This window comes from Oncorhynchus mykiss, chromosome 27 (genome assembly GCF_013265735.2).
Source record: "Oncorhynchus mykiss isolate Arlee chromosome 27, USDA_OmykA_1.1, whole genome shotgun sequence".
In the NCBI taxonomy this organism is placed as follows: Eukaryota; Metazoa; Chordata; class Actinopteri; order Salmoniformes; family Salmonidae; genus Oncorhynchus; species Oncorhynchus mykiss.
In genome coordinates this window covers 44648095-44665105 of record NC_048591.1, presented here as the reverse complement: position 1 = coordinate 44665105, position 17011 = coordinate 44648095, and the positions used below count along the sequence as shown (strand labels likewise).

The window sequence follows — 17011 nt, the reverse complement described above, 5'->3', positions numbered from 1 at the left end:
CAGAACGTCTCTCCCGTTACAGAGTAGACCCACTAGTATCAGAACGTCTCTCCTGTTAGAGTAGACCCACTAGTATCAGAACGTCTCTCCTGTTACAGAGTAAACCCACTAGTATCAGAACGTCTCTCCCGTTACAGAGTAGACCCACTAGTATCAGAACGTCTCTCCTGTTACAGAGTAGACCCACTAGTATCAGAACGTCTCTCCTGTTAGAGTAGACCCACTAGTATTAGAACGTCTCTCCTGTTAGAGTAGACCCACTAGTATCAGAACGTCTCTCCTGTTACAGAGTAGACCCACTAGTATCAGAACGTCTCTCCTGTTACAGAGTAGACCCACTAGTATCAGAACGTCTCTCCTGTTAGAGTAGACCCACTAGTATCAGAACGTCTCTCCTGTTACAGAGTAGACCCACTAGTATGAGAACGTCTCTCCTGTTACAGAGTAGACCCACTAGTATCAGAATGTCTCTCCCGTTACAGAGTAGACCCACTAGTATGAGAACGTCTCTCCTGTTACAGAGTAGACCCACTAGTATCAGAACGTCTCTCCTGTTACAGAGTAGACCCACTAGTATCAGAACGTCTCTCCTGTTACAGTAGACCCACTAGTATCAGAACGTCTCTCCTGTTAGAGTAGACCCACTAGTATCAGAACGTCTCTCCTGTTAGAGTAGACCCACTAGTATCAGAACGTCTCTCCTGTTAGAGTAGACCCACTAGTATCAGAACGTCTCTCCTGTTAGAGTAGACCCACTAGTATCAGAACGTCTCTCCTGTTAGAGTAGACCCACTAGTATCAGAACGTCTCTCCTGTTAGAGTAGACCCACTAGTATCAGAACGTCTCTCCTGTTAGAGTAGACCCACTAGTATCAGAACGTCTCTCCTGTTAGAGTAGACCCACTAGTATCAGAACGTCTCTCCTGTTAGAGTAGACCCACTAGTATCAGAACGTCTCTCCTGTTAGAGTAGACCCACTAGTATCAGAACGTCTCTCCCGTTACAGAGTAGACCCACTAGTATCAGAACGTCTCTCCTGTTAGAGTAGACCCACTAGTATCAGAACGTCTCTCCTGTTACAGAGTAAACCCACTAGTATCAGAACGTCTCTCCCGTTACAGAGTAGACCCACTAGTATCAGAACGTCTCTCCTGTTACAGAGTAGACCCACTAGTATCAGAACGTCTCTCCTGTTAGAGTAGACCCACTAGTATTAGAACGTCTCTCCTGTTAGAGTAGACCCACTAGTATCAGAACGTCTCTCCTGTTACAGAGTAGACCCACTAGTATCAGAACGTCTCTCCTGTTACAGAGTAGACCCACTAGTATCAGAACGTCTCTCCTGTTAGAGTAGACCCACTAGTATCAGAACGTCTCTCCTGTTACAGAGTAGACCCACTAGTATGAGAACGTCTCTCCTGTTACAGAGTAGACCCACTAGTATCAGAATGTCTCTCCCGTTACAGAGTAGACCCACTAGTATGAGAACGTCTCTCCTGTTACAGAGTAGACCCACTAGTATCAGAACGTCTCTCCTGTTACAGAGTAGACCCACTAGTATCAGAACGTCTCTCCTGTTACAGTAGACCCACTAGTATCAGAACGTCTCTCCTGTTAGAGTAGACCCACTAGTATCAGAACGTCTCTCCTGTTAGAGTAGACCCACTAGTATCAGAACGTCTCTCCTGTTAGAGTAGACCCACTAGTATCAGAACGTCTCTCCTGTTAGAGTAGACCCACTAGTATCAGAACGTCTCTCCTGTTAGAGTAGACCCACTAGTATCAGAACGTCTCTCCTGTTAGAGTAGACCCACTAGTATCAGAACGTCTCTCCTGTTAGAGTAGACCCACTAGTATCAGAACGTCTCTCCTGTTAGAGTAGACCCACTAGTATCAGAACGTCTCTCCTGTTAGAGTAGACCCACTAGTATCAGAACGTCTCTCCTGTTAGAGTAGACCCACTAGTATCAGAACGTCTCTCCTGTTACAGAGTAGACCCACTAGTATCAGAACGTCTCTCCTGTTACAGAGTAGACCCACTAGTATCAGAACGTCTCTCCTGTTAGAGTAGACCCACTAGTATCAGAACGTCTCTCCTGTTAGAGTAGACCCACTAGTATCAGAACGTCTCTCCTGTTAGAGTAGACCCACTAGTATCAGAACGTCTCTCCTGTTAGAGTAGACCCACTAGTATGAGAACGTCTCTCCTGTTACAGAGTAGACCCACTAGTATCAGAACGTCTCTCCTGTTACAGAGTAGACCCACTAGTATCAGAACGTCTCTCCTGTTAGAGTAGACCCACTAGTATCAGAACGTCTCTCCTGTTAGAGTAGACCCACTAGTATCAGAACGTCTCTCCTGTTACAGTAGACCCACTAGTATCAGAACGTCTCTCCTGTTAGAGTAGACCCACTAGTATCAGAACGTCTCTCCTGTTAGAGTAGACCCACTAGTATCAGAACGTCTCTCCTGTTAGAGTAGACCCACTAGTATCAGAACGTCTCTCCTGTTACAGTAGACCCACTAGTATCAGAACGTCTCTCCTGTTAGAGTAGACCCACTAGTATCAGAACGTCTCTCCTGTTAGAGTAGACCCACTAGTATCAGAACGTCTCTCCTGTTACAGAGTAGACCCACTAGTATCAGAACGTCTCTCCTGTTAGAGTAGACCCACTAGTATCAGAACGTCTCTCCTGTTAGAGTAGACCCACTAGTATCAGAACGTCTCTCCTGTTAGAGTAGACCCACTAGTATCAGAACGTCTCTCCTGTTAGAGTAGACCCACTAGTATCAGAACGTCTCTCCTGTTAGAGTAGACCCACTAGTATCAGAACGTCTCTCCTGTTAGAGTAGACCCACTAGTATCAGAACGTCTCTCCTGTTAGAGTAGACCCACTAGTATCAGAACGTCTCTCCTGTTACAGAGTAGACCCACTAGTATCAGAACGTCTCTCCTGTTACAGAGTAGACCCACTAGTATCAGAACGTCTCTCCTGTTAGAGTAGACCCACTAGTATCAGAACGTCTCTCCTGTTAGAGTAGACCCACTAGTATCAGAACGTCTCTCCTGTTAGAGTAGACCCACTAGTATCAGAACGTCTCTCCTGTTAGAGTAGACCCACTAGTATGAGAACGTCTCTCCTGTTACAGAGTAGACCCACTAGTATCAGAACGTCTCTCCTGTTACAGAGTAGACCCACTAGTATCAGAACGTCTCTCCTGTTAGAGTAGACCCACTAGTATCAGAACGTCTCTCCTGTTAGAGTAGACCCACTAGTATCAGAACGTCTCTCCTGTTACAGTAGACCCACTAGTATCAGAACGTCTCTCCTGTTAGAGTAGACCCACTAGTATCAGAACGTCTCTCCTGTTAGAGTAGACCCACTAGTATCAGAACGTCTCTCCTGTTAGAGTAGACCCACTAGTATCAGAACGTCTCTCCTGTTACAGTAGACCCACTAGTATCAGAACGTCTCTCCTGTTAGAGTAGACCCACTAGTATCAGAACGTCTCTCCTGTTAGAGTAGACCCACTAGTATCAGAACGTCTCTCCTGTTAGAGTAGACCCACTAGTATCAGAACGTCTCTCCTGTTAGAGTAGACCCACTAGTATCAGAACGTCTCTCCTGTTAGAGTAGACCCACTAGTATCAGAACGTCTCTCCTGTTAGAGTAGACCCACTAGTATCAGAACGTCTCTCCTGTTAGAGTAGACCCACTAGTATCAGAACGTCTCTCCTGTTACAGAGTAGACCCACTAGTATCAGAACGTCTCTCCTGTTACAGTAGACCCACTAGTATCAGAACGTCTCTCCTGTTACAGAGTAGACCCACTAGTATCAGAACGTCTCTCCTGTTAGAGTAGACCCACTAGTATCAGAACGTCTCTCCTGTTAGAGTAGACCCACTAGTATCAGAACTATTTCTAAAATGCTGTGTGTGTTTTTTACATTGAATGACACACTGCAGTTCAATACTTTCTTCTGATTTAGAATAGGAGTGGTATAGCCAACATATCGGATGTGAGACAGTGCTGTCATGCACCATGTGGCCACTCTCTCTCTCTCTCTCTCTCTCTCTCTCTCTCTCTCTCTTTCTCTCACACACAGACATACACAGGAAGGAAGGGAGCACGTTTTAATGAGGGCCAGGAGTGAAGTCATATTTTGTTTTAAATTTATTTATTTTTTTATCAGTAGCTTTGCTATAGATCATTTTCCCTCCAGGTCTACGCCATGCAGAGGGAGAAGGGATGGAGAGAGAACAAGGGAAAGGAAGCAGAAAGAAGATATTCTTTAGAATGAGAAAATAAGCTTCAGAGCGTGCATGAGAAAGAGAGAGGGATAGTGAGGGATTTTGAAAGTAGAGGTACAAAATGATGGAGTGTTTCCTCAAGTTAGATGCTCTGTTCTCACGGAGGAGCTACTCTGTGATTTATAAAGATGGGTGTTATAACAAAACAATTTATGAATTAAAAAAGGGTTTCTGGAAAGATGTTTATCTTCAGCAATGTTTTTTCCGATTGGCTACTTTGATTGTTGATCATCCGTAAAAATATAATAAAATGTTGGGAGAGTCAGCCGGTAGGCATGTCAATTCATTTGGTTTTTGGTTGACAAACTTCTCCGCTTTTTATATTTCGCTCTTTGCGTTCATGCATTTGTTAATTAAAAGTTACTACTGTGAAGTGAACATGTTTTAAGATAAGAATAATTTAACATTAAAGTTTAGCTAAAGAAATATTTAACGCTTACTTTGTTTTCGTGACGGGACGCATGATACCAAATCTACGAGGCTTGATTCAAATGTACAAGTAGTCTGATCCAGTACCACTGTGGTCGTCGTGATGCTCCTTCCCAATACATTTTCGAGGGTCTTATTCTGGTGACACGATCGATGCCCTGCTGCCGTTACATAATGAATATATCTGTGATTTTAAAGCTCTGCTGTGGTTATATTCATTATGTCTCTGTGGTTATATTCATTATGTCTCTGTGGTTATATTCATTATGTCTCTGTGGTTATATTCATTATGTCTCTGTGGTTATATTCATTATGTCTCTGTGGTTATATTCATTATGTCTCTGTGGTTATATTCATTATGTCTCTGTGGTTATATTCATTATGTCTCTGTGGTTATATTCATTATGTCTCTGTGGTTATATTCATTATGTCTCTGTGGTTATATTCATTATGTCTCTGTGGTTATATTCATTATGTCTCTGTGGTTATATTCATTATGTCTCTGTGGTTATATTCATTATGTCTCTGTGGTTATATTCATTATGTCTCTGTGGTTATATTCATTATGTCTCTGTGGTTATATTCATTATGTCTCTGTGGTTATATTCATTATGTCTCTGTGGTTATATTCATTATGTCTCTGTGGTTATATTCATTATGTCTCTGTGGTTATATTCATTATGTCTCTGTGGTTATATTCATTATGTCTCTGTGGTTATATTCATTATGTCTCTGTGGTTATATTCATTATGTCTCTGTGGTTATATTCATTATGTCTCTGTGGTTATATTCATTATGTCTCTGTGGTTATATTCATTATGTCTCTGTGGTTATATTCATTATGTCTCTGTGGTTTAAATCTTTGCTGTGGTTATATTCATTATGTCTCTGTGGTTATATTCATTATGTCTCTGTGGTTATATTCATTATGTCTCTGTGGTTATATTCATTATGTCTCTGTGGTTATATTCATTATGTCTCTGTGGTTATATTCATTATGTCTCTGTGGTTATATTCATTATGTCTCTGTGGTTATATTCATTATGTCTCTGTGGTTATATTCATTATGTCTCTGTGGTTATATTCATTATGTCTCTGTGGTTATATTCATTATGTCTCTGTGGTTATATTCATTATGTCTCTGTGGTTATATTCATTATGTCTCTGTGGTTATATTCATTATGTCTCTGTGGTTATATTCATTATGTCTCTGTGGTTATATTCATTATGTCTCTGTGGTTATATTCATTATGTCTCTGTGGTTATATTCATTATGTCTCTGTGGTTTAAAGCTTTGCTGTGGTTATATTCATTATGTCTCTGTGGTTATATTCATTATGTCTCTGTGGTTATATTCATTATGTCTCTGTGGTTATATTCATTATGTCTCTGTGGTTATATTCATTATGTCTCTGTGGTTATATTCATTATGTCTCTGTGGTTTAAAGCTTTGCTGTGGTTATATTCATTATGTCTCTGTGGTTATATTCATTATGTCTCTGTGGTTATATTCATTATGTATCTGTGGTTATATTCATTATGTCTCTGTGGTTATATTCATTATGTCTCTGTGGTTATATTCATTATGTCTCTGTGGTTTAAAGCTTTGCTGTGGTTATATTCATTATGTCTCTGTGGTTATATTCATTATGTCTCTGTGGTTTAAAGCGTCCGTGCCAAGACCGTAGTGGGCACATTCGCTATATAACGCGTTTCATTTCAGACAAAACCCATCAATAGATCTGAAAATGGAAATCCGTGTAACTTTTCCGTGCACTACATCACCACGCACAGCTTTTTATCGGCAACAAGTCAATTTGATGGAAACTCCTCGTTAAAATCGGGAAAATGTGCATATTGTTTTTATGCTGATTTTTTTTTTTTTTTTACTTATTTTTTAATTAAAAAAAAAAATGTCTTCTTCTATATTCTCATGAAAATCTGTCGCCAATTGGTTAGAAACCTAGCTAGTGATGTAGTTTGCAGCTTTGAACATCACACTACCGTCTGACGGATGTAGGAACTGCTGGACAGAGAGTGCCGACCCCTGCTGGACAGAGAGTGCCGACCCCTGCTGGACAGAGAGTGCCGACCCCTGCTGGACAGAGAGTGCCGACCCCTGCTGGACAGAGAGTGCCGACCCCTGCTGGACAGAGAGTGCCGACCCCTGCTGGACAGAGAGTGCCGACCCCTGCTGGACAGAGAGTGCCGACCCCTGCTGGACAGAGAGTGCCGACCCCTGCTGGACAGAGAGTGCCGACCTCTGCTGGACAGAGAGTGCTGACCCCTGCCGACCCCTGCTGGACAGAGTGCTGACCCCTGCCTACCCCTGCTGGACAGAGTGCTGACCCCTGCCTACCCCTGCTGACCCCTGCCTACCCCTGCTGGACAGAGTGCTGACCCCTGCCTACCCCTGCTGGACAGAGTGCTGACCCCTGCCTATCCCTGCTGGACAGAGAGTGCCGACCCCTGCTGGACAGAGAGTACTGATGGATGAACTGCTGGACAGAGAGTGCTGACCCCTGCCGACACCTGCTGGAAAGAGTGCTGACCCATGCCTACCCCTGCTGGACAAAGTGCTGACCCCTGCCTACCCCTGCTGGACAGAGAGTGCTGACCCCTGCCTACCCCTGCTGGACAGAGTGCCAACCCCTGCTGGACAGAGAGTGCTGACCCCTGCCTACCCCTGCTGGACAGAGTGCCGACCCCTGCTGGACAGAGAGTGCTGACCCCTGCCGACCCCTGCTGGACAGAGATTGCTGACCCCTGCCTACCCCTGCTGGACAGAGTGCCGACCCCTGCTGGACAGAGAGTGCTGACCCCTGCTGACCCCTGCTGGACAGAGATTGCTGACCCCTGCCTACCCCTGCTGGACAGAGTGCCGACCCCTGCTGGACAGAGATTGCTGACCCCTGCCTACCCCTGCTGGACAGAGTGCCGACCCCTGCTGGACAGAGATTGCTGACCCCTGCCTACCCCTGCTGGACAGAGAGTGCTGACCCCTGCCTACCCCTGCTGGACAGAGAGTGCTGACCCCTGCCTACCCCTGCTGGACAGAGAGTGCTGACCCCTGCCTACCCCTGCTGGACAGAGTGCCGACCCCTGCTGGACAGAGAGTGCTGACCCCTGCCTACCCCTCCTGGACAGAGTGCCGACCCCTGCTGGACAGAGAGTGCTGACCCCTGCCTACCCCTGCTGGACAGAGAGTGCTGACCCCTGCCTACCCCTGCTGGACAGAGAGTGCTGACCCCTGCCTACCCCTGCTGGACAGAGTGCCGACCCCTGCTGGACAGAGATTGCTGACCCCTGCCTACCCCTGCTGGACAGAGTGCCGACCCCTGCTGGACAGAGATTGCTGACCCCTGCCTACCCCTGCTGGACAGAGTGCCGACCCCTGCTGGACAGAGATTGCTGACCCCTGCCTACCCCTGCTGGACAGAGTGCCGACCCCTGCTGGACAGAGAGTGCTGACCCCTGCCGACCCCTGCTGGACAGAGTGCCGACCCCTGCTGGACAGAGATTGCTGACCCCTGCCGACCCCTGCTGGACAGAGTGCCGACCCCTGCTGGACAGAGAGTGCTGACCCCTGCCGACCCCTGCTGGACAGAGTGCCGACCCCTGCTGGACAGAGATTGCTGACCCCTGCCGACCCCTGCTGGAAGCTTTTTGTTTTTATCTAAATATTTCACCTTGTCAGGTGGAAAGATGACTCAAGGTCATAGACCCACACAGCAGAGGAATCGATCTGTAAATCGCAGTACACTAGTATTAAATATTTAGAGAGCCTATTTCCATTTGTTTTGCCCTCAGTGATTGTGAATAAACCAGCAGTTTTTGATAATGATCAATTATCTATTCAAAGGTCTTTATTTTATTTATATATATATATATATATAAACAAAACAAATGATTGTCAAGTGAGTTAAATACGATACAGGGGTGGTGATGCAGGGCGGTGATGCAGGGCGGTGATGCAGGGCGGTGATGGGGTGATGCAGGGCGGTGATTCAGGGTGGTGATGGAGTGATGCAGGGCAGTGATGCAGGGCAATGATGCAGGGCGGTGATGCAGGGCGGTGATACAGTGCGGTGATGGGGTGATGCAGGGCGGTGATGCAGGGCGGTGATGGGGTGATGCAGGGCGGTGATGGGGTGATGCAGGGCGGTAATGCAGGGCAGTGATGCAGGGCGGTGATGGGGTGATGCAGGGCGGTGATGGGGTGATGCAGGGCGGTGATGCAGGGCGGTGATGGGGTGATGCAGGGCGGTGATGCAGGGCGGTGATGCAGGGCGGTGATACAGGACAGGTTGTGGCTGTTTCTCAGGAGCCTGCTGGTGGTTTTGTACTTAGTAAATATTCTAAATACTTTTAGTGACAATTTATTATCCATTTTGCAAAAACATGCCCACATATTGGGCAGAAAAACACAATGTCTGGCATCTCCCTGCTAGGCCGATATCAGCCTACTTCACATTTAGGCAAATGTAGCTTATATTTTTATAGTACAGAAATCTAATACTATATAAATGATTGTATATACAATATGTGTAGTAGAAACATTAAATAAATCATGATCTTTCTTTTGTTTCATAGATGGTTGGGACAACTTCTCTCATCCGTACGAGAAGAAAGAGTTTGGAAAATGGGAACTGTGTCTGCCCCCCAAGCATGACAAGTCACCAGCCATCGAACACAACACCAAACTCAAGGTAGGCTTTACAGTACTGCTTTATATCCAGCTGGGCCTACTGTACTGCTTGCTATATGTTATCTAGGTAGGCCTACTGTACTGCTATATACTATCCAGGTAGGCCTACTGTGCTGCTATATATTATCCAGGTAGGCCTACAGTACTGCTATATATTATCCAGGTAGGCCTACAGTACTGCTATATGTTATCCAGGTAGGTCTACTGTACTGCTATATATGATCCAGGTTGGCCTACTGTACTGCTATATATTATCCAGGTAGGCCTACTGTGCTGCTATATATTATCCAGGTACTGTACTGCTATATATTATCCAGGTAGACCTACAGTACTGCTATATATTATCCAGGTACAGTACTGCTATATATTATCCAGGTACAGTACTGCTATATATTATCCAGGTACTGTACTGCTATATATTATCCAGGTACTGTACTGCTATATATTATCCAGGTAGACCTACAGTACTGCTATATATTATCCAGGTACAGTACTGCTATATATTATCCAGGTAGACCTACAGTACTGCTATATATTATCCAGGTACAGTACTGCTAAATATTATCCAGGTACAGTACTGCTATATATTATCCAGGTAGACCTACAGTACTGCTATATATTATCCAGGTAGACCTACAGTACTGCTATATATTATCCAGGTAGACCTACAGTACTGCTATATATTATCCAGGTACAGTACTGCTATATATTATCCAGGTACTGTACTGCTATATATTATCCAGGTACTGTACTGCTATATATTATCCAGGTAGACCTACAGTACTGCTATATATTATCCAGGTACAGTACTGCTATATATTATCCAGGTAGGCCTACAGTACTGCTATATATTATCCAGGTACTGTACTGCTATATATTATCCAGGTAGGCCTACAGTACTGCTATATATTATCCAGGTACAGTACTGCTATATATTATCCAGGTAGACCTACAGTACTGCTATATATTATCCAGGTACAGTACTGCTATATATTATCCAGGTACTGTACTGCTATATATTATCCAGGTAGACCTACAGTACAGCTATATATTATCCAGGTACAGTACTGCTATATATTATCCAGGTACAGTACTGCTATATATTATCCAGGTAGGCCTACAGTACTGCTATATATTATCCAGGTACAGTACTGCTATATATTATCCAGGTACAGTACTGCTATATGTTATCCAGGTACAGTACTGCTATATGTTATCCAGGTACAGTACTGCTATATATTATCCAGGTAGACCTACAGTACTGCTATATATTATCCAGGTAGGCCTACAGTACTGCTATATATTATCCAGGTACAGTACTGCTATATATTATCCAGGTACAGTACTGCTATATATTATCCAGGTACAGTACTGCTATATATTATCCAGGTAGGCCTACAGTACTGCTATATATTATCCAGGTACAGTACTGCTATATATTATCCAGGTACAGTACTGCTATATATTATCCAGGTACAGTACTGCTATATATTATCCAGGTACTGTACTGCTATATATTATCCAGGTACTGTACTGCTATATATTATCCAGGTACAGTACTGCTATATATTATCCAGGTACTGTACTGCTATATATTATCCAGGTACAGTACTGCTATATATTATCCAGGTAGCCCTACTGTACTGCTATATATTATCCAGGTACAGTACTGCTATATATTATCCAGGTACAGTACTGCTATATATTATCCAGGTAGGCCTACAGTACTGCTATATATTATCCAGGTAGGCCTACAGTACTGCTATATATTATCCAGGTAGGCCTACAGTACTGCTATATATTATCCAGGTAGGCCTACAGTACTGTTATATATTATCCAGGTACAGTACTGCTATATATTATCCAGGTACAGTACTGCTATATATTATCCAGGTACTGTACTGCTATATATTATCCAGGTAGACCTACAGTACTGCTATATATTATCCAGGTACAGTACTGCTATATATTATCCAGGTAGACCTACAGTACTGCTATATATTATCCAGGTACAGTACTGCTATATATTATCCAGGTACTGTACTGCTATATATTATCCAGGTAGACCTACAGTACTGCTATATATTATCCAGGTACAGTACTGCTATATATTATCCAGGTACAGTACTGCTATATATTATCCAGGTACAGTACTGCTATATATTATCCAGGTACAGTACTGCTATATATTATCCAGGTACAGTACTGCTATATATTATCCAGGTACAGTACTGCTATATGTTATCCAGGTACAGTACTGCTATATATTATCCAGGTAGACCTACAGTACTGCTATATATTATCCAGGTAGGCCTACAGTACTGCTATATATTATCCAGGTAGGCCTACAGTACTGCTATATATTATCCAGGTAGGCCTACAGTACTGCTATATATTATCCAGGTACAGTACTGCTATATATTATCCAGGTAGACCTACAGTACTGCTATATATTATCCAGGTACAGTACTGCTATATATTATCCAGGTACTGTACTGCTATATATTATCCAGGTAGACCTACAGTACTGCTATATATTATCCAGGTACAGTACTGCTATATATTATCCAGGTACAGTACTGCTATATATTATCCAGGTAGGCCTACAGTACTGCTATATATTATCCAGGTACAGTACTGCTATATGTTATCCAGGTACAGTACTGCTATATGTTATCCAGGTACAGTACTGCTATATGTTATCCAGGTACAGTACTGCTATATATTATCCAGGTAGACCTACAGTACTGCTATATATTATCCAGGTAGGCCTACAGTACTGCTATATATTATCCAGGTACAGTACTGCTATATATTATCCAGGTACAGTACTGCTATATATTATCCAGGTACAGTACTGCTATATATTATCCAGGTAGGCCTACAGTACTGCTATATATTATCCAGGTACAGTACTGCTATATATTATCCAGGTACAGTACTGCTATATATTATCCAGGTACAGTACTGCTATATATTATCCAGGTACTGTACTGCTATATATTATCCAGGTACTGTACTGCTATATATTATCCAGGTACAGTACTGCTATATATTATCCAGGTACTGTACTGCTATATATTATCCAGGTACAGTACTGCTATATATTATCCAGGTAGCCCTACTGTACTGCTATATATTATCCAGGTAGGCCTACAGTACTGCTATATATTATCCAGGTACAGTACTGCTATATATTATCCAGGTACAGTACTGCTATATATTATCCAGGTACTGTACTGCTATATATTATCCAGGTAGACCTACAGTACTGCTATATATTATCCAGGTACAGTACTGCTATATATTATCCAGGTAGACCTACAGTACTGCTATATATTATCCAGGTACAGTACTGCTATATATTATCCAGGTACTGTACTGCTATATATTATCCAGGTAGACCTACAGTACTGCTATATATTATCCAGGTACAGTACTGCTATATATTATCCAGGTACAGTACTGCTATATATTATCCAGGTACAGTACTGCTATATATTATCCAGGTACAGTACTGCTATATATTATCCAGGTACAGTACTGCTATATATTATCCAGGTACAGTACTGCTATATGTTATCCAGGTACAGTACTGCTATATATTATCCAGGTAGACCTACAGTACTGCTATATATTATCCAGGTAGGCCTACAGTACTGCTATATATTATCCAGGTAGGCCTACAGTACTGCTATATATTATCCAGGTAGGCCTACAGTACTGCTATATATTATCCAGGTACAGTACTGCTATATGTTATCCAGGTAGACCTACAGTACTGCTATATATTATCCAGGTACAGTACTGCTATATATTATCCAGGTAGACCTACAGTACTGCTATATATTATCCAGGTACAGTACTGCTATATGTTATCCAGGTACAGTACTGCTATATATTATCCAGGTAGGCCTACAGTACTGCTATATATTATCCAGGTAGACCTACAGTACTGCTATATATTATCCAGGTACAGTACTGCTATATGTTATCCAGGTAGACCTACAGTACTGCTATATATTATCCAGGTAGACCTACAGTACTGCTATATATTATCCAGGTACAGTACTGCTATATATTATCCAGGTACAGTACTGCTATATATTATCCAGGTACAGTACTGCTATATATTATCCAGGTACAGTACTGCTATATATTATCCAGGTACAGTACTGCTATATATTATCCAGGTAGACCTACAGTACTGCTATATATTATCCAGGTAGGCCTACAGTACTGCTATATATTATCCAGGTAGGCCTACAGTACTGCTATATATTATCCAGGTACAGTACTGCTATATATTATCCAGGTACAGTACTGCTATATATTATCCAGGTAGGCCTACAGTACTGCTATATATTATCCAGGTACAGTACTGCTATATACTAAGGTAGGCCTACTGTACTTCTATATATTATCCAGGTAGGCCTACTGTACTGCTATATATTATCCAGGTAGGCCTACAGTACTGCTATATATTATCCAGGTACAGTACTGCTATATACTAAGGTAGGCCTACAGTACTGCTATATATTATCCAGGTAGGCCTACTGTACTTCTATATATTATCCAGGTAGGCCTACAGTACTGCTATATATTATCCAGGTAGGCCTACAGTACTGCTATATATTATCCAGGTACAGTACTGCTATATACTAAGGTAGGCCTACAGTACTGCTATATATTATCCAGGTAGGCCTACTGTACTTCTATATATTATCCAGGTAGGCCTACAGTACTGCTATATATTATCCAGGTACAGTACTGCTATATATTATCCAGGTAGGCCTACAGTACTGCTATATATTATCCAGGTACAGTACTGTTATATACTAAGGTAGGCCTACAGTACTGCTATATATTATCCAGGTACAGTACTGCTATATATTATCCAGGTAGGCCTACTGTACTGCTATATACTATCCAGGTAGGCCTACAGTACTGCTATATATTATCCAGGTACAGTACTGCTATATACTAAGGTAGGCCTACAGTACTGCTATATATTATCCAGGTACAGTACTGCTATATATTATCCAGGTAGGCCTACTGTACTGCTATATACTATCCAGGTAGGCCTACAGTACTGCTATATATTATCCAGGTACAGTACTGCTATATATTATCCAGGTACAGTACTGCTATATATTATCCAGGTAGGCCTACTGTACTGCTATATACTATCCAGGTAGGCCTACAGTACTGCTATATATTATCCAGGTACAGTACTGCTATATATTATCCAGGTAGGCCTACTGTACTGCTATATACTATCCAGGTAGGCCTACAGTACTGCTATATATTATCCAGGTAGGTCTACTGTACTGCTATATATTATCCAGGTAGGCCTACAGTACTGCTATATATTATCCAGGTACAGTACTGCTATATATTATCCAGGTAGGCCTACTGTACTGCTATATACTATCCAGGTAGGCCTACAGTACTGCTATATATTATCCAGGTAGGTCTACTGTACTGCTATATATTATCCAGGTAGGCCTACTGTACTGCTATATACTATCCAGGTAGGCCTACAGTACTGCTATATATTATCCAGGTAGGCCTACAGTACTGCTATATATTATCCAGGTAGGCCTACAGTACTGCTATATATTATCCAGGTAGACCTACAGTACTGCTATATATTATCCAGGTAGGTCTACTGTACTGCTATATATTATCCAGGTAGGCCTACTGTACTGCTATATATTATCCAGGTAGACCTACAGTACTGCTATATATTATCCAGGTAGGTCTACTGTACTGCTATATATTATCCAGGTAGGCCTACTGTACTGCTATATACTATCCAGGTAGGCCTACAGTACTGCTATATATTATCCAGGTAGGCCTACAGTACTGCTATATATTATCCAGGTAGGCCTACAGTACTGCTATATATTATCCAGGTAGGCCTACAGTACTGCTATATATTATCCAGGTAGGCCTACTGTACTTCTATATATTATCCAGGTAGGCCTACTGTACTGCTATATATTAAGGTAGGTTTCTGAAGCTGCTACTTCCTCTTGGCCGGGTCTGATTTGTAACAGAATGTGCTCTCATTAGCTGGTTAAAGGGGCAAACCGCAGTTGAAATGGATAACAAAGTGCGCTGTTTCAGTAAAAAGCCGAGGGGAGAGAAATTTAACCACTCTCAAATTCATAGACAGAGATATGGATGCAAGGACTGACCATCCACGATACCAAAATTATAGTTTTAAGCGTGCTTTGAGGCTATACAGTGTTTGTTTACAAACGTGGGAGTAAAACATTGACTGCTGTGTATCATCGAGGTAGCCGACAACACTATAGTTTGGGTTCTGATTGGGTTATGCTCATAAGGCATGTATCAGTTATATTCTGCATGAACCAATGGGTACATATCATACAGGTCCAGAAGTGGATGTAGCAACTGCATATTGCCCATTTTTTTTATTTTAAGTCTGTCTGCTAGACTCCTACACACAGTGGGTTGAAGCTAAGGAATTCAACTCTGTGGTAGAATCCAGAAGAATAGTTTACAGTGGAATGTGGAGATACAATATATCTGATGAGAGAATCACGACTGTTTCTACATCCCTCTCTCCCTCATCCCTCTCTCCCTCATCCCTCTGTCCCTCATCCCTCTCTCCCTCTGTCCCTCATCCCTCTGTCCCTCATCCCTCTCTCCCTCATCCCTCTGTCCCTCATCCCTCTCTCCCTCATCCCTCTCTCCCTCATCCCTCTCTCCCTCATCCCTCTCTCCCTCTGTCCCTCATCCCTCTGTCCCTCATCCCTCTGTCCCTCATCCCTCTGTCCCTCATCCCTCTCTCCCTCTGTCCCTCATCCCTCTCTCCCTCATCCCTCTCTCCCTCATCCCTCTCTCCCTCATCCCTCTCTCCCTCTGTCCCTCATCCCTCTGTCCCTCATCCCTCTGTCCCTCATCCCTCTGTCCCTCATCCCTCTGTCCCTCATCCCTCTGTCCCTCATCCCTCTCTCCCTCATCCCTCTCTCCCTCATCCCTCTCTCCCTCTGTCCCTCATCCCTCTCTCCCTCATCCCTCTCTCCCTCATCCCTCTCTCCCTCATCCCTCTCTCCCTCATCCCTCTCTCCCTCTGTCCCTCATCCCTCTGTCCCTCATCCCTCTGTCCCTCATCCTCTGTCCCTCATCCCTCTGCCCCTCATCCCTCTGTCCCTCATCCCTCTGTCCCTCATCCCTCTCTCCCTCATCCCTCTCTCCCTCTCTCCCTCATCCCTCTCTCCCTCTGTCCCTCGTCCCTCTGTCCCTCGTCCCTCTGTCCCTCGTCCCTCTGTCCCTCATCCCTCTGTCCCTCATCCCTCTGTACCTCATCCCTCTGTACCTCATCCCTCTGTACCTCATCCCTCTATCTCATCCCTCTCTCCCTCTCATCCCTCTCTCCCTCATCCCTCTCTCCCTCATCCCTCTCTCCCATCTGGAGTTCTTATCTCTCCTACTATTATACTACTCTCTCCCTGTCTGTCTTTCTGTATACCCCCCTCTCTGTCTCCCTCCCTCACTACCTCAAGCCTACTCCCTCTCTCCCTCTCT

General features: G+C 43.4%; 1 protein-coding gene across 1 annotated transcript in view; it reads left to right on the top strand.

The window, feature by feature from the left end:
* The window catches only part of gbe1b (glucan (1,4-alpha-), branching enzyme 1b), a 359324-nt gene that overhangs the window by 56537 nt on the left and 285776 nt on the right, over positions 1–17011 (top strand). The window contains exon 3 of the mRNA XM_036964774.1: positions 9337–9452. Coding sequence (XP_036820669.1) covers positions 9337–9452 — 116 coding nt within the window. The remainder of the gene's footprint in view (positions 1–9336; positions 9453–17011) is intronic.